Source organism: Diorhabda carinulata, chromosome 4, assembly GCF_026250575.1.
Source record: "Diorhabda carinulata isolate Delta chromosome 4, icDioCari1.1, whole genome shotgun sequence".
Lineage (NCBI taxonomy): Eukaryota > Metazoa > Arthropoda > Insecta > Coleoptera > Chrysomelidae > Diorhabda > Diorhabda carinulata.
The window spans coordinates 13,546,292-13,565,857 of NC_079463.1; the positions used below are offsets into that span (position 1 = coordinate 13,546,292).

Sequence of the window (19,566 nt, forward strand, 5' to 3'; positions counted from 1 at the left end):
TTTCCCTTAAATTATTTACCTTCGTGCTATTTCGGAGATGAGCGAATAATTTTGATAATTAGTTTCGTTACATCCAAATGCCGAGCTCCTGGGGTTGTAAATAAGAAAAAATAGTTCGGCAAATCTTCTAACTCTTAAACTATGATGCTTTTTGCTTAAAAACTGTTGTATGACAATTTTACAACTAAATGTCAACAGAAAATAATTCCATAATTTAATATTCTCTGTACACACTTCGGCTAGTCCTGAATTTTGTTTGTAAGGCCTTTTTTTCATCAGCTGAAAACCAATAGAAAACATCTCAATAATATATCGACACAATTAACAAAGAATTTCATTGTCCTTTAAAAATAATCAAGTCGAAAACAAAAATATTTGTTGCCACCGTATAATATCACTGGGAAGTTAAGGTATACAATGAATTAACACAAAAGTAGATCTTTATTTCTTTGCAAATGGTCACTAATATTGTATAATATCATTAGAACAAGTGTGTATTTAAGTATTAAAAGATACGTAGATAATGTATAAACGTGTAAATGTTCACTAATTTGAGATATATTTGACAAAACAATGGACACAACTTATTAAACACATGGTTCTTCCAAAATATTTGTAGTCTATACCAGCACAACGACGTCTGTTGCTTGGAACAACATAGTGGTGCATACCATCAAAGTGAACATCTGGAAGAGGAGTCCTGGAAGTTGATGTTTTCCAGGTCCTGGCATTTTAGAAGCTTCACCTCAACGTGCGCAGTTTACTTGTTCTGTATAGTAATCAAGCGTTGTTTACTGCAGCATCTGGTAATTATATTCCAATACACCTTTTTGCTTATTATCGAGAGTTGTTTTTAGATAGACAAATAGAAACGAATAATTATAATTGGATGTGGCTTTGAAGTTTTTCAAAATATTCTTCATTAAGATCTATACCTTTTCGTATTAGTTTGAACCAATTGTCGAAGCATTTTTTCCATTCCGATTGAGGTACCTTCAAAACATGTGCTTTGAATGCATCAACCGCTTTTTCAAGTGTAGAAAAATATTGACATTGCAATTTATTTTTGGTCTATGGGAAATATAAGGAATCATTGGATGACTGTACGACGGATGAACCATCAATTCGATATTTTGACTGTTCAAAAACGTTTTTGTTTGAACTGCTATATGAGAGCTCGCATTGTGGTGGTAGATAATAATACGTCTTTTGCGATTGGTTTCCTTGATTTTTTCGAGCACTTCTGACAAACAAATGCTGGTGTACCATTCAGAATTAAACGCTTCATATTTCTCTAATGGAACGGTGGCGACATGTCCAGCGAACAACTTTTGTTGGATTTGGTTCTTCTTGAAGGACCTATACTAGGCCAGGTATTCAAGCATTTCCTCTCCGAATTCTTTAATGCAGCACCGATTTATTTGAAATTTTGACAGATGACAGATTTTGACCCCCTTTTCGGGGGTGGAGAATTTTTCGCCCAAAATAACCCCAGAAATAGAACAATCACTAAATTTAAAGTGAAAAACGCCAGATCAATAGTTTTTGAGTTATTCGCAATTGAAAAGTACGATTTTTCGTCAAAAAACTGTATTTTTCAATAGTTTTTTACGTGTAACTCTGTATTTTAACTAAAAAAGTGCGATGAACAAAAATGAAGCTTATAAAAAAACAAAGAAATTAAGTTATATTTTAAGATCTTAATGTTCTACATAAAGCAAGAATAGCTTTTGTTTAACGTAATTGAGCATTTAACCTCAAATGGTACATTTTTCAACAAAAAGTTATGGAATACTTTTTAAAGAGCTTAAAAAGACGACCTCTCAAATGACCACTGATAAAAGTCATTTCGACTGAAATTTCAGTGAGATACGATGTAAAATAGTTAAAGCTAAAAAAATTGCACTAAAACTAATGCCATTTTATTGAAAATCAAAATTAAACTTATTCCCTGTACCAAATACTTTATATGGATGTTATTTACAACATCTAAAAGTTTGGCTGATTAGAAATGCATAAGTTTGGAAAAAATGAGCATTAAATAATACACTATTTTTGATTTTTCAAAAAAAAAATTTTGCTCATTTTTTCTCCATAACTATAAGAGATACAAAAACAAATAAACAGTCAAATTAAAGTATTTTTTATGGAGATTATTTTGCTTTTTTAATTTTTTTTGTAGCATAAAAATTGACGGAGCTATAACAAAATTAATATGTCACTATAGTGCGAGGATTGCTTATGTACAGCCCTTTTTCCGTTTATTAATAATGTGTGAAGGGTCTCAAGTCCTTCTAACATACATAGGCTTGTAGCCCTGAGCATCTTTAAAATGGTTTTTTCTAGGATGTGATAGCTTCAAAATTAATTTTTTTTGTGAATTATAGGATATGAAAAAGTGGTTTTCACCCCTTAAAAACAATTTGCCCCATGTAGTTCTTGATATGGAGGGTTTTCAGTAACATCGGAGCTGCATTAAAAAATTCGGAGGATTGACACCATTTTGAGCTTAAATAAGCATTTCTTTGCACCAATCGACACGAGCCGTGACGGCGGTATCTTATGACTTATCATAGAGAAGGTTTTGAACAGGTTCAAAATTATTTAAACATCGCTTTTCGATTTTATACATTAGAGGACGAAACTTCAACGCCTTATCTGAAGGGTGAAGGGCAAAATGGAGAAACCTTTGAATCTGTATTAAACGATTTCGTCTCATATACTAACTGACCATTATATTTCTTGCATCAACCTTCAAATTCCGATACATACTCTTTGATCGATTATACCCGTTGGATTTAGAGGCTGCCTGTTGAATCGTGGATATTTTTCGATTGTTTTTTTGCATACTGTCAAAAAGATTTTGTTTTTCTACCCTAATGTACAAATTTTCTTTTCATTTACATTTAAAAATTTGTGTAGACAAGTTCGTGAAAACCATAATTGATTCGCTATGTATAGAAAAAATAGTCAATCGGCAGATTTAAGTTTTCCTCTACAGCAATGAAGATCTCTGCTCCTTTTAATCAAGGTGATTTTTTTATCCATTCCTAATTAACATTTTAATAGTAGTTACATTCATGTTAATGCTACTGACAATGCCTTTGAATAATCCTCATTTTCTTTAACGGCAGTAACGGTTTCAATGTCAAACAATACTTGCTTCTTGACGCTGTATTTTGGTTTATATTTTCCAGAAAAATATTATTAATAATGTTTTGAACAATCGGATAGATAAGAAAAATTTGATCCCTGGATCAAGTGGCATTAAATTTCCTGAAAAAACTTTGATTTTTCAAATAAAACTATCAAAATTTCAACTCAAGCGTCTGTGTAGAAATACATTTAGAACCTCCCAAAAATCTTAATCGCTTATTTATTTCTAAAAAATGATCATACTTACCGTAATAAACATCTGGAAACAGAAGTAAAAACAAATTGTTACAAAGTCACTTAACTCACTTGTAGTAAGTCCAAACGTTGTTCACCAATGAAGTTATACTGCTAGAGTTCAAGTCTCCTTAGAGATTAAATCACCCAACTCGTCAGTATAAACTTTACAAGTAAATTAATTAAAGTCTTATTAAGTCTGAGAATATTATAAATTGCAGAATAAAAAAGTTCTTACCTTGGTGCTGTCGTATTCATTGTATTTAACGACTACAGTATCATAACTCTCTGAAACATTCTCTTCTCTCTCTTGTAACAATGATTTATAATGTTTGATAGTATTTTTAAGATTATTGCTAGAATCTACTAGAACGTTATAGGCTTCTAAATGTATTTGCGGTGATTCATGAATTCTGCTATAAATCTTATTACTACTCACTGGTAGGACGGGATCCGTTAATGACGAACATTGCGTTGTTCGAATTTTGTTCCATGATTTCGAATGTTTTGGAGCACTACAACACAAACAAAGAACTTTATTAATAGAATAACGCTGCCAATAAGAAGATTCATGATATTTGAAGTATTAGACATATAAAAATGAATAATCGAAACATAACTTGAGTTGAAGAGTTGAATAACCTTCTATGCGATGTCATATCTTAATTTTATTTCATCAATTATTATGCCACGCTGGTGGTTATCTTGGTAATATGAAATTATAACAATCTTGAAAGGGATATTCGGAAACATTATCAGCAGAAATATAGACGTGCTTACGATATGGTTAAGAATGTGCTCGTAACAGAAAAAACAAGCTGCGTAGGAAGTATTAATGAGCGACATTACAAAAGAATAATGGATAAGAATAGTACGAGGATGTATTGATATCTAGTTAGCCGAGACCAGCTCCATGCATAAACAAAATATTGCGTTACCATAGCAATGAACAATAACTTATTAGAAGTGTCAGTGTAAAGTTTGACGCAATAAATTAAAAAAAAAATATGTCCAACGAAATTGTGAAAATCGAAAAATTCAAGTATCGAGCCATTATCAAGTACCTGTATTTAAAAGGATTAAGAGGTAAGCAGATTTAAGAAGATATGCTTAATGCCCTTGGTGATTAATGTCATTTGTATGTGATTGTGAAAAATTGGTCTGCAAGCTTCATAACAGGTAAATTATCCATTGAAGATGATGACCGATCGGGAAAGCCAGTTTATGTGTCAGTCCCCGAAAATATTGATACAGTGAGTATATTTCAACGATCCACAAACAAAGCAACAATCTATGGAATGGCGACACTCTGGTTTTCCAAGACCTAAGAAGTTTCGTGTCCAAAAATCCACAGGAAAAGTTCTTGCTTACGTTTTTTGGGATTGCCATGGAGTAATCATGATTGATTTTTTGGATAAGGATAGAATAATAACTGGAAATTACTATTCGACATTACTGACCACTCTACGGGAAAAAATTAAAGAGAAAAGACTTAGAGAACACCCCTCTTATCCACCAGATTTTTCTCCGTCCGACTATCATCTCTTTCCTTAATTGAAAAAAAGTTTAAGAGGTCGTAAATTTTCTTCCAACGTGGATGTTATAAAAGCTGTGAAGCATTGAAAGGCCTAGAGACGTTGCAGGTTCGCTATAATATTAGTATCCAATTAAGAGGAGTATAGATTGAGTGTTAAAATATTTTGAGATTAAAATTTTGTTTGGTTCTATAGTAGGCTAAGAACTTTTCAATATATATTCGTAATAACCAAATTGAAAAATCGAAAAGATTCTGTTGTGATAATATTTAATACATAAAGTTTCGGTATTCTTCATAGTAAATTTTTGACGTCATCTATGTGAGCATAATGACGTCATCGCTAAAATTTTCAAATAGAAATGTGGTTGTTGTAATACATTATTTGGGGTCTTCTAAATACTTGTTTAGTCATATCAATATGTCTGAGTAATTGATGTAATTACTTGTAATAAATTTTTATTATTACAAAAAATTGTATTATTCATTGAAACTGATGTAACCTGAATTAAGTGCTCAAATTGTTTACCTTCAGCTAAAATAAAATAAGAAAGACGTGTCGTGAATTCTTCTGGAGCCTTCTCTATAACTTCCTCACTAATTTGGGCAACTCAATACGTATTCTTTCTTAGTGTTCAATGATATTTTGTAGTCTATTTTGGTACACTTCACATTTTAAGTATCCCCGTAAAAAGAAATCTAGAGGAGTAAAATAAAGTGGTCTAGGCGGCCATTCTATTGTTCCTCTTCAAACTATCTACCGATTTGGTAAGACGTTGTTCAAGAAGTTGCGCACCACGATAGTATAGTATGGAGGTACACCATTTTGTTGCAGCCATAAATCATTTTTGTTTGGAAACAATCGGTTTAATTTGGGAAGCAAGAAGTTTTGAACAAATTTTAAATATCGATAATCTATTTAGGTATTTTCGAAAATGTACGGTCCAATAACCTATCATTTATTATTTCCGCACAAACTTTAACTTTTCTTGTGTATTCAGTGCATCCAGTGTGAATTTTACGTATCCCAATACCGATAACTTTGACTATTAACATGGATGCAGTAGAAATGTAGCTTGATCAGAGACAAAAAAACTTTTCAAAAACTTCGAATCTCTGTTATTCTGTGCCATTATAATTTCACAAAATTCAATTCGTCTATCCAAATCATCTTCCATAAGCTCGTGTCCTAAACTTACTTTATAGGTTTTCTTTCTAATTTTCTTTTTTTAGCTTTCCAAGAACTGTTGAATGATATATGTCATTATCTAATGCTACTTGCATTGGACTAGTATGGGGATAGGAATAACTAATACATTTTATTGATGAATCTGTTGAAATTTCATCAATAATATTTGTGACAATACCCAAAGCAATTACTGTACATATTATATGGCTGAATACGTATTTAAAATACCTTTCAAATACTTGATTACAACACCCATATTTCTATTTAAATATTTTAGCGATCACGTTCTCATAACGTCAAAAATAAGAAGGTATCCTTGCGGTTCGCCTGTTTGAAAATGAAAATCTACTGGCTTCAGGATTTCTCCTTAAAGTCTCCGGTTTCTGAGGAAAGGAATTTATTCCTTTCATTTGCATCATACTGTATATACTAAGAAAGTTCAATACTATAAAGTTCAACAGGCTTATGTTTGTATATTAAAATGATACAAATGGCCGTTTTATCCATAAAAATAATATTTATCAATTATACTTTCAAAAATGTCGTTGCACGGCTATCCACTTGAGAACGCGGAGCTTCGAGAGAACGACCTTTACATGCGTACTCCACGATTAGAATTAGAAGGGCTCAATATTTCACAGTGCAAAAAAATGCACAATCACTTGCCAATTGAAATAACATCGATATCATTTTCTCTCGCAATCCGCAATAAATTCAAGGCATATTTACTGAAAAGTGCCTTCTACTCTGTAAACGACTTCTATTCTAATAATATTCAACTCCGGGAATGCTACATACTTGTTTAATTTTGCTATGGACTTATATACTAATTATAACCTATAACTATTACTTATAATTTTGTTATTCATTGTAGTTTTCTTCTGTATATTGAAATTTTATTTTGTTATTATCTTTATTTAGTTATTTTTATGTTTGATTTTTAGTTTTTACAAGCTTTTGTCTACAAATTGTAACAATTTTTTGACAATAAAGCATTTCTCTTTCTTTCTTTATAATTATTTATATTCGTTATGAAAGTTGACTACACATTTTTATTTCACAAAATTTTCAGTTCGTTTGTTCTCAGTATATATTTCAATCAATTTTTCCCAGAAAAACTTCATTTTTATACGATCCGATAAGAATGTTATGAATATAATTAAAAATATAATTTATAAAAGAGAAAGTTGAGAAGTTAAGTCTTAGGGATAGTATAGATAATTTTATAGATCCTTACAATCAAATAACTCACCAGCTTTGCATGTACCGAAGTAGGCCCTTCCTGAAACAGAAATGGGTCAATTAGTAGATAATTTCTATATGATAAATATTAGAACGTTAAAATTTTTAGCATGTTTCGCAATAAAATGAAGAGAATACTTAAATTTTTTACCTTTTGATTGTTGAAACAATCAATTTTCTATTTATGTAGATTTGTTGATGATGAGGAAAACAATTGAAACTGATTCAAAAACAAACAAAGATGGTAATTGATTCAATCCAGAGTTGGTGACTCTGATAGTAACTTAATGCACAACGCAGCATAAAATTCCTCTTCTGTGGAATCGATCAAGATAGAGAATCGTAATGAGAAAGGAGAAACTTTTGATTTAGACAACATTAATCAACATTTTAAAAGAAGAAGAACTTAACTCATTTGTACTATCTAAATCGTCGTAACATTAAACTGTGAAGTTTTTTAATCTCTACAGGCCTAACGAAAATACCAATATGAATACCAAGTATACGATTTGCAATAATGAATGAATAATATGTACGGAAAGTAGATAGAACTTTAATAAAACCAATTGCTTTCTACTTCTTCGTGGCAATGCGCCATGCTACAAGGATTTGCAAGTTTCCATTTTATAAGTTTTAGCACCACGTAACTTCTGGATCCCGATAATAAATAATTTGTTTTGGCACCATTTTTGACAATAAGAAGACAATATAAAGCAGATGAAACCCATTACAAAATAAACTAAACCATTGCTAACGTAGGGCAGAGACGAAGAACCAATTTTATGAGTTAAAGCTGTTCTCTATAACGTGTGTCATGTAGATCTTAGAAGCTGCGAAATCAGAAGCTATATAGGGACTAGTACCGGTTATAAGGGTGAAAATTACGCATAATTAAATATTTTTTTCTTGTTACCTTTATAATAAGTTCAAATAAAATTTTTAGTTTATTAGTTTTTGCTAATAAAGTGTTACAAAAAAATTTTTACAATTTTGTTTTCTTCAATATCATTTTATAGAGACTGTGAAAATGATAGTCTCCCACTGCTCTGAGATAACCTCGAATTTGATAAATATGAAACAAAAAATACAAAAATCTTTTTACAAAGTGATATCGTAATTTACCATCTTTGAATGAAAAATTGAAAAAAAAATGGCGACTGTTAAAATAAATATGTAGAATTAACGTTTCTTTTTCACGTTTTTTCCCATGGCTTTTTTTTTAATTTTATTACAATTTTCTGGTAAATTACGGAATACAACAAATCAAATAAAACGTTACAAAGAATAACTCAGCGCAGATTAAAAAATGCCATAGCTCCAAGGTGCTTCTAGAGCACCTAAAACGTGCAAGCTCAAACTAGTATAACTTTCTTATCAAAACGAATTTCTCTATGAAATTTCAGGAAATGTTCTTCGAAAGTAAGAGGATTCAAAAAATGTAAAAAAAATTAATATTTCAAAATTATAACCGGTACTAGTCCCTGTATTATACATTCGAACATTATGAATTTTTGGATGATTACGTATGCCCATGTAGTGTATTTGACGGAATAAATAATTCCACACTACTATCTGAAGTCCAGGAGCGGCTCATTCCCAATGGTCAACAATCCGCAACTATTACAAGGACAATCTGAAAATAGTAAAATAGAATTTTTCAATATTTTTCAACAAAAAGGTACTCATTGTTTACTTCTATAAAATTTATAGTTTGGGAGATATGCATATTTTTAGATCGCTGAAAATGCCAAGGGAACCATTTCCCATAAAGAGACAGTTTGAAGAAAATTATCATCGACTGTAATTCATTATTGAAAATACTTACAGAAGGTATTAAAACACAATAAAAAATTTCTGGAGGAGATTATGAATAAATAAATGAACATTTGTTCTAAATATTATCGGAGATCATATTCCTGGCATAAGGAAAAACTTGAAACACATTGATAATTATTTTTCATCTAGTAGGCTACTGTCAAATTGCAATCGACTTTATTTGTTAATATCAGTTTACTGTCAAAACTTGTCATCAACAATTATCACATTTAAAGTTTCAATAAGGTAGAATTTACCTTTAGTGAATATGCCGACATGCATTTAATGTATAGTTTGACTTTTGGTTACTCAGAAGCCAGAATTATAACCGACTGTAGAACTTTTGTTGGGGTTGATCGTAGCTTATTGGAAACAGGTTTGTCTACATAAATTGAGTAAATTATTTTTCATAAAATGATATTTTAGGAAATTTCCTACCAAAAAAAAGGTGGCAAAGGTCAACAACAAACTATACGAACACCAGCTTTAAAGCAAAATGTATTAGATGCAGTTGATGCTGATTCCACAAATATCGTACGGAAAATTTCATTACGTATCAACGACAACTATTCATAGGATTCTCCAGGAGCAACTTTTTCACCCCTTTCACATCCAGAAAATGCATGCCATGGAAGTAGAGGATTATCTAGCAACAGTGGCCAACGCTCGTTGGTTTCTAGATAAACAATGAAATGATAATACATTTGTTGGAAAAGTACTGTTCACTGATGAAGCTCCTTTCACACAAGACGGATTTATTCTTCTCATAAGTTACATTTTATGGACAGATGAAAATTCTCACGGTACAATTCAAACAAAGAATCAACATTGATTTTGTGTTAATGTGTGGACAGGAAGAGTAGGTAATAATTTGGTAGGTCCATATTTTTTATAATAATAACCTGAATGGTCAACGATACTTAGAATTTATCAAAAATGATTTCCCACCGATATTATTTCATATTCCTCTATGCGCAAAGACATGTGGTTCAAGCACAATGGAGCTACACTTCCTAAATAATGTAATAAATCATCTTAATAACATTTTTCCTAATAGGATGATTGGCCGGGGAGGTCTATTTGTATGGCCACCCAGTTCCCTGAATTAAATACAATAAATTTCTTTTTTTGGGGATATCTGGTGACACTATAAGGCAGAATCTTTGGAATGTTCTTCCAAGTTCAAAGAAATATCCTCCGTAGACTCTGGAAGCGTGTAGAAGGGAAAAGAGCCAACTTCGAACAATTTTTTTTTGTTTTCATTTGATATTTCCTCATATATATTTGTATATATCTTTATATCTTATTGTGTTTTAATACTTCCTGTATTTGCAATAAATAATTTCAGTTTATGATAATTTTCTTCAGAATGTCTCTTTATGGCGATTAGTTTCCTTGGTATATAAAACGATCTAAAATCTACGTATTTCCTAAACCATGAATTTTATCGAGTACCTTTTTGTTAAGAAATCGATTGAAAAATTCATTTTTGCTATCTTTAGATTGTACAGGAGTCCCTGTAAAAATTACGGATTCTTCAGATAGTACGGAAGAAGGAAAGGAAAAAATTCAATTGTATTTGAATGCTGTTGAATGTACATCAGATGATAATAAGATAATGACGATATTATTTACCAAAAGAGATTATTTAGTCATCAAGGAAATTGTATCCATATTAAAAGGTTCATAAAAGTTTAATACTCTTATTATGTAAAATGTCCTACTTACTTCATAGAAGGTTGATGTAAGGCAGTCAACGCAGTATGAACAGTCAAAGAAATGGCCGATAAATGAAAATAATCGAATAGAACTGGTAAATGATAGTGAAGTCCTTCAATCGGCGACATATTAAGTTGTAATATTCTTTGGGAAACCATAACCATAGATACTGGGGAAGTATCGCTAAACCATAATTCCAAAACTAAAGAGAATTCCACCCTTTCCAAAGATTCTCTCAAATTATGGCCATCTACCAATATGTGGCATCTGAAAGAAATATATGTAACTGTAAAATTGAGTTAAAGTTGACGTATGTTCTAAATTCTTTAATTCTTAAATGTATTTTTACATACAAGTTAATTTTACAAAATCATATTGGTCTGAAATCGAATTTAATTTATTTGAAGTCGACGTTTTAGATTTACAAGAATTGCATCGACTCCGGAAACTATGAATTCATTCAATTGACAAATTACAATCACATTGATACTGGTTACAGGTCTGGTTATGTTATGAGACGTCCACAAATGATTCGGTGACAAAAACTGTTTAACGAGGCAATGAAAACGCGAAAAACGAAGCAAGAGGATGGAGACCCATCGATACTGACTTCAACGCAATGCTTGTAAGCGCCCCAATACGCCAATGTCGATAGTAAGCAAACGAACTGAAACGATGTTTCACTAAATATCATAATCAGAATGCTTTGTGTGAAAATTGTTGCCTAAAACTTTTCAGTAGAGCAAGAACAACATTTCAGTTCGAAGTCGAAAAGAAGTGCAAGGTGGAGTATCGAGCCATCATCAAGTACCTGTATTTAAAAGGGTTAAGAGGTAAGCAGATTTACGAAGATATGCTTAATATACTTGGTGATCAATGTCCTTTGTATGCGACCGTGAAAAATTGGACTGCAAGCTTCAAAAGAGGAATATTTTCCATTAAAGATGATGACCGATCGGGAAGACCAGGTTCTGTGTCAATCCCCGAAAATATAGAAGCAGTTCATGACATGATTTTATCAGACCGTCGAATTGGGCTACAACGGATATCCGAAGTACTGAATGTTTCACACGAACGCGTTCATCATATAGTTCACGTCATTTTGGACATGAGAAAAATTGCTGCAAAATGGATCACCAAATGTTGGAATGTTGACCAAAGGCGTACCCTTATACGAAGTATCGCGTTCGATCTGTGCTCGATTTGAAAACGATGTAGACTTCTTAAACCGAATTGTTACTATGGATGAGACTTGAGTACCTTTCTACGATCCGGAAACAAAGCAACAATCGATGGAATGGCGACACTCTGGTTCTCCAAGACCTAAGACGTTACGTGTCCAAAAATCTGCTGGAAAAGTTCTTGCTTCAGTTTTTTGGGATTGCCATGAAGTAATCATTGTTGATTTTTTAGATCAGGATTAGGAACAGAAGCAGAAAAAAATTCCAAAAAAGCAGAGCGATAAGAAATATGTAAGCAGCATTCTAAAGGAATAGAATGTAATTTAGAAATCAAGAAAATAGGTAACATCAGCAAGTCTCAGTGAAACGAGTATTCGCGCGCTAATATTTGGAAATGCCAAGAAGTAAATTCGGTGTATTTAAAAAAAACAGTTCAACTCGAAAGTATTGGTGATCGTAGTCGTTCTATAGCACACATTTGTCCTTATGGAAATTCAGTAACCATCAAAATATATGAAAAAGAGTGTGTGAGATCTGGATTGATGCAGTTCATGAAGAAACATCATCCTGAAAAAAATTTTGTGTATTGGCCAGATTTGGCAACTTCTCATTATGCAAAGGATATTGAGGGAGTTTTAACACGGTTGAATATTCCTGTCATTGTGTCTAATGTGCATCAACTGATGCCAATTGAATGTTACGTATATTCTTAAGATTGGAAAACAACTACACATGGAGAATTAGAAAAGAATTTTGAGCAAATCATTTAAAAACAACACTTAGAGAGATAAGGTTTATTGTCATTTTTGTGATTGAATTATCCTAGTTTTGTGAGTCTATGGTAAATTCTAGAATTTTGCTACAGAATAATAAGGTATTTCAAGCAGAAATGTCAATCTTCGAAACTTATTAAATACCATTTTTAATTCTGAAGGGAGCTGACTGAATAATTTTTTGGCACTGAAGATTTTTTTACCAGATCAGGAGTGGGTATAGTTAAGTAAATGTCCAAATTCCTTCTTCTAGTAGGGTAGAGTCACTCTGTTGAGTTGTGAAAGAAAATAGAAATCGCAATGCGTTCTATACAAAACGAATAGATTTTTCTGTAATTTGAAGATAGATTCGAAGAGGTGAAAACTAGAAGACCCCAAGAAAGGCAAACCATAGCGAAGATGCGATTCGAACAACGAGTAATAAGTTGTTAAAGTATTATGAGAATGAGGTGTTGAGGTGTTCAGATACAAATTTAATGGATAAATAATAATTCTCTACATGTACAGATAATCGAAGGGCACCGTCAATATGTAGACCGAGAAAACCGATTATTAGAATAGTATTAAGTCATTGTTGAGTTTTAGAGGTTTTAAAGCTCTTTTATAAGAAAAAACTACAGTTTTTGTTCTCAGTGTTTAAAAAGAGACCGCTCGCGTCAGACCAGGACCTAGTAGTAATGAGATCTTGGGAAAGCGAGCTGACTGGGTGCTGATTCATTTATGTAAAATTTGTGTAATTTTAGTATAGTAACGATTGTTTCATAGAGTAAAATGCAAATAATTAAATTAAAACAAACAGTTTGTCCTCGCACCCTTAATTCAAATTAATACGTTTTTCTGAAATTCTAACCATCTAAAATCATCAAAATCATCCCATCACAAGTTTTGTTAAGGTCTGTGTGATAAATGTAAATGGAACTATAATTTCGACACGCTTTACACGGATCAAAACCCGTGAACTTTTTCCGTTTATTACAAAGCTCAATAAGAAAGATATGAACAATAACCTTTATATGAGTGAAGGTATGAGAAATGTCGATGGAACATTGTTCTCTATTGTTTGCAAGAGATATTATACGAAGCTTTCCAATTTTAATTACAGACACAGCAAAAGAATTTTTTTTTGTTTTGTTCCATGTTTTGAACACATTTTCACTCTTATAATTTTAAAAACATTTTTTGTTTAAGCTCTAAGAATGCGAATTTATTTCACCCATTATGGAAAAATGGGAAGAATTATGAGAAAAATTTGATGTAACAAATAACGAAAAAATTAACATTTCCCACTACTATTATGTTGTCATGAAAATTTTCTACAAAAAAATGGTATTTTCATAAGATAAGCACATAAGATAATGGTATTGCTTACCTGAATAAAACAACATCTTTAAGCGTAACTTCTTCGTTTCTGTAAAGAATTTGAAAAGGACGACAAGCTCCATAATTTCCCAAAACAATAGCAGTACCTAGACCAGTAGTCACTTCCGGTGTTGTGACTTCAATTTCAACATTAAATTTTGATGTAACCCGTAAAGCACAACGAACTTGATACATTCTAAAACGAAAAAAAATTCAGTGTAAAAAAATTTGAATTAACTTTAAAATGTCTGCTTTTAACAAATAATCCGAATACGGCCAAATTATGGAAAAAATTCGTTATTCAGGAGAGGGAATCAAGAGCTACAGCACTAAGGTCTCTACAAAAGAAAGGTTCCCACAAAAGAGTATACGGAAAAAAATCTTACAAATCCACGATTTTCTGGTAAAATCGTTGTGAAGGGTCCATTCATTAACACAATAATTTAATTTAGGGTAAATCTAATTATATTCTATTAATAAAAATAATTCATTAAAAAGCACGAATGGAAAGAAGTTGTTATTCATTGTGTTTGAAAAAGTATTTGGGGGACCCAATCCTTAATTGCTATCTGGGTATAATTAATTTTTTATATTTCACAAACACAAATGAATCGTGTTTTCAACGGAAAAAAATATTCAACGAAGCTGAATCAATAATACTCCTTTTATTAATTACGAAACAAATTCGATATATTATTAATTTGTCTCAAAATGATAATTATAATTATTTATTTCTATCGTTAATTGAAGTAACTGGCAGATATTCTTATATGAATATAGGGCAGGCATTCAAGCTCAAAATGGTGTCAAGCCTACGAATTCTTCAATGCACCTCCGATTTTCCTGAAAATTTAGAATTAAACTCATCTCACCCCCTCCATATCAAGATCTATATGGTCGCAGGATGTGCAAATTTATTTTAAGTGGTGAAACCCCCTCTATCGAAAAATATGTTTTTCGTTAATGCAGCATAAATATCTTGACATATTGTATAATAGAAAATTCATATATTTTGAAGTATCAGCCCTTAAAAATCTTTTAAAACATTGTTATTTCATTTTTACTGTGAAAAATTCGTAGCATTTTGATAAAATTTAATTGGTTATTAATTTTTATACTTCAAATCTTAAAAACTACCTCTTTGCAGAGAATAAAATAAAAATAAATCTAATAAGTGCAAACTCTTAGATTTTGCGTTCTTTTTGGTATTACAGGTTTTTGTATCTACTTGAAGTGATTTTTAATTATCTATACCCTGTCAACCCGTGAGAACCACCCCTTTGATGGAAAATAAAATTTTTTTTAATGATTGTTAATGTTTTGATTTGGAATTCTTTCTTTCTAGCTGCTTTATACTGATATATATACACGTACATATTAATATATTAAAAGGTCTAAGAAATAAGAGATGCAAGAAATTTACGGATATATATATATATATATATAAACATAGTAGATTATAAGTATATCGTCTCTTGGTACTGAAAAAATCCGTTGTACAAAATTTGAAACTTTTTCATAAACTATACTGCACAGAAAAAATTTCATGTAACTCCATTAATTTTGAAGCTATCACATCCTACAAAAAAAATTTTGAAGTTAATTTTCAGGCCTACAAACCTATGTATGTTATAAAGGCTGGAGACCCTCCACATTTTATTAATAAAGCTAATTTTTTTTAAAATTATGCATTTCTTATCAGCCACACTTCCAGCTGTCATGGATAACATCCAAATAAAGTATTTGGAACAAGGAATAAGTCAATTTTGATTTTTAGTGCAATTTTTTTAGCATTAAATATTTTACATCACATCTCACTGAAATTTCAGTCGGAACGACTTTTCTCAGAGATCATTTGAAAGGTTTTTTAAGCTCTTCAAAAAGTAATATATGACTTTTTGTTGAAAAATGTACCCCTTTCCCGTTATTTGAGGTTAAATGCTCAATTACGTAAAACAAAAGCTATTCAAGTATCTATAACTTGCTTTAGGTAGAACATTAAGATCTTTAAAAATAGCTTAATTTCTTTGTTTTTTTATAAGAACCATTTTTGTTCAGCACACGTTTTCGTTAAAATACATCATTACAGAGTTATACGTAAAAAACTATTCAAAAATACAGTTTTTTGACTAAAAATCGTACTTTTCAATTGCGAATAACTCAAAAACTATTGATCTGGAGAAAACACTTTATATGACATTTTTCACTTGAAATTTGCTGATATTTTGATATCTGGGGTTATTTTGAAAAGCTCGTTGGCGAGAATCTTCACATTCATTCCTTGACTATATGGCCCTTTGTCCCTATTTAAGCTACTCTTACATCTAGCAATTTCGATGCTTTCAAATGCATCCAATAATTTATTGTTGGATACATTTTTCAAGAATCTGACATTATTAACATTCAAGTCACGATTGTGACTGGCAGCGTGGTCGGCAATACTTGATTTTCAGGTCCGTCCATATTTAAAATAAGCTATGTGCTCTTTAAACCGGGCAATAACGGATCTCTTAGTCTGCCCAATATTCTTAATCACCACAGCTAATTTCATCTACAACACTCTTTTCCAAATGTTGTATTTTATCCTTAGGATTACACAATTCTTTTATCATAACCGTTGAGTACAGCTACTTTTTCAATAAAGGACTTTTCTTTAGTGTATCTCTCGATAGTAAGTGGAAAGTAGATTAACCGATTTACCAGGAAATGGAGACTGGTCATCTTATGTTGGATACAATGAAAAAATCAGCTACGTGCAGGTACATCTCGTCTGATAATAAATTGTTGGATTCATTTGAATTTCTTACAGCCCACATTATAGTTTAGTCAAGAAATGAATGTGAAGATTCCCGCCAACGAGTAATTTTCGCGCGAAAAGTTTTATTGGCGGGAAAATTCAGTATAAAACAGATAAGTCAAGTCATTAGATTTTAGTTTACCATCAGTCACTGAGGACGATAACTTGGTTATCGAAACGCGAAGCGCAAGCGTCAGACGGTGTAATTATGAGTATGGGTATAGTGGTGGTGTAAACAGTGTATTCAGTATGAATATCGCCAACGGTTTCAAACATTCCAACTTACTTCTACAATTTATTTCTTCTGGCTAATGTTATTTATATTGAATACAATTTGCTTTTTGAGACCACACATTCAAATAAGTTGTAAGCTACGACGTTTTCCTCAAATAATTTATCCCTTTATATCAAGTTCTTAATTAATTTCATTTAAATTTTTTATTATAATGGTAAAAATGCTTATTAATCTGGGCGGTAACGAGATGTTGAACAGTATGTTCTACTAATGAGTCATGATGTGCGAGAAGTTGAATAATATTTTCTATTAACGAGTCACGGCATTCGAGAAGTTGAACGGTACTTTCTAGTGTATGGTTTTTTGGGAGAATATAGTGAGAAATTGATTCATCATGACCGAGCGCTATCAGAAGAAAGTTCAGGAGTGTAGCTATGACCTGTTTCAGCTGCGCTACGATTTTATGGAGGACAATAGGGAACAGTGGCCACGCGTGACCTAATTAGACAGACTGGAGTACCTAGTTCTCTGTACGAACTTCAAGCCCAAAAGAGGTATGAAGAATTACAACAGTTTAGAAGCTCACCTCTAACCTTGTATTTCCTCCTCATGTGGAAGTGCTATAAGGGAAACGTGTGATGGTGTTAGGCAAGGTGTATATTTCACTTGTGCATGCGGCACCATGGTGTTCTTATTGCCTCTTGTTCGTCTGGAATTAGGATTTTACTTTCATCACATTTTGTCTTAAAGTCCAAATAACTTTTCTTTCCACTTTCATTGCTTTCAATTCTCTTAAATCATTTTATGTGTGTACCTTTATCTCTCCATTCGATGAAACAGTGTCCAAATGAATGATGTTTCTTTCTATCCACTTAATTTGAATTTTCCCGCTGAAATTTATGTCTTGCATCGCGTCTCTAGGAGTAATTGAGATTTTTTTTAGATATACAGATATCAAACTAATAAGCTCAGGATCTCAGATCATCTACATTCCGATATTTCCAGTCTTTTACGGAGTCTTATTCAGTCTCATTATTTCCTGTATGAAAAACCTAATATTTTCTCTATGATATTCATGTGGAACGTTTTCATCGGCAATATGGATTGACGATCCGTGTAGAGTAGATGTAAAGTAAAGCAATATGGGTTATTAGTCCTTGGTATTATCCTCCACACTTCTTTCAATCAATCTAGGCTTTTGGAAAGTTCACAACAGCGCAGTTTACCATCTTTCCATAATTCTTTAAAAGAATTGAAAGACAAAGGTATGATGCTATGATCGATCACTCTGATTTGTTTACGAAAAACGCATCAACAAAATGGACGACGCCCAGTTGTCGTATCTGACCGTTAGATAGGGCTCGCGTCACAGGGGGCAAAAAATGCAGCCCGCTTGACTGGTGAACCCCAAGAATTAACCGAATCGCGGTAAGCAAGAAGGGGATTCGTTAGATTTGAATGGATGAAGAAGACTAGTTTTTCATATTACCCAGTCGCGGTATGCGAGATATTGTATATAGAACGGTATGTTTTACTTATATGGCGATGAAAACTAATTGTCAAACTTTGGTTTTTTTAGCTTTTGTATTTCAAATACAGCAAAAGTAATTATAGGTATAGGCGAAAATACACTGGTGATTGGTGATGGGAAGAATGGACATGAATTATGGTGTTATGAGAGGAAAGAGCCCTTTGCTTTGATATAGGGCGAAACGATGATAAAAAACAGATATAAAAATTAAATATTACTAGTTGCTATCTTTCCCATAGTCAATCGGCCTTGAAGGTTATTGGGTGCACATTCAAGCTAGCGTTGTAGTTCAAACAAACTCTAAAAGCATTAGTTAACACATACAGACAAACTCTGATGTGGCTAACAGGTCACTACAGTTTACCAGGCAATGAGGAAGCAGACAGCTTTGCGCCTAAAAGAAGCAACTACTAATACTTTGGACCAGAGCCCTGATGTGGCTAATCATATTAAGTTTTGATGAAGAAACACTTCAAAAGATTCGTAGTCATACCAGTTAAGAAGAGCTTTCCGTCACGTCCAGAAATCATATTGAACTGGTGGTAGGTATTCTAGTCTTATTGGGATGAGTCTACATATTTTGAGAGTGGAACAATGAGATGTAGAATATTGTTCAAAATGTTCGAAATATCTTCTAGATATAGGTGTAGAGTGGTTGAAAAGCCTAACCGACTTCCCAAACAAGATATTTCCAAAAGAGGATTAATAAAGGATCTGAGAGAATTAACTAAACTGAATAAATACGCATCTGATGACTCAACTTATACAATGATGACAGTAAAAGAGAATAAAATCGCAAAA

General features: G+C 32.1%; 1 protein-coding gene across 2 annotated transcripts in view; it reads right to left on the minus strand.

Annotated features, from left to right (window-relative positions):
• LOC130892884 (protein FAM135A) overlaps nucleotides 1-19,566 on the minus strand; it is a 56,709-nt gene that overhangs the window by 25,308 nt on the left and 11,835 nt on the right. For both annotated transcript variants that reach the window (XM_057798566.1, XM_057798568.1), the window contains exons 3-7: nucleotides 14,213-14,398; nucleotides 10,899-11,156; nucleotides 7,366-7,395; nucleotides 3,629-3,905; nucleotides 20-279 (exon numbers count right to left, since the gene is read on the minus strand). In XM_057798566.1, the coding sequence (XP_057654549.1) occupies nucleotides 20-279; nucleotides 3,629-3,905; nucleotides 7,366-7,395; nucleotides 10,899-11,156; nucleotides 14,213-14,398 (1,011 nt within the window). The remainder of the gene's footprint in view (nucleotides 1-19; nucleotides 280-3,628; nucleotides 3,906-7,365; nucleotides 7,396-10,898; nucleotides 11,157-14,212; nucleotides 14,399-19,566) is intronic.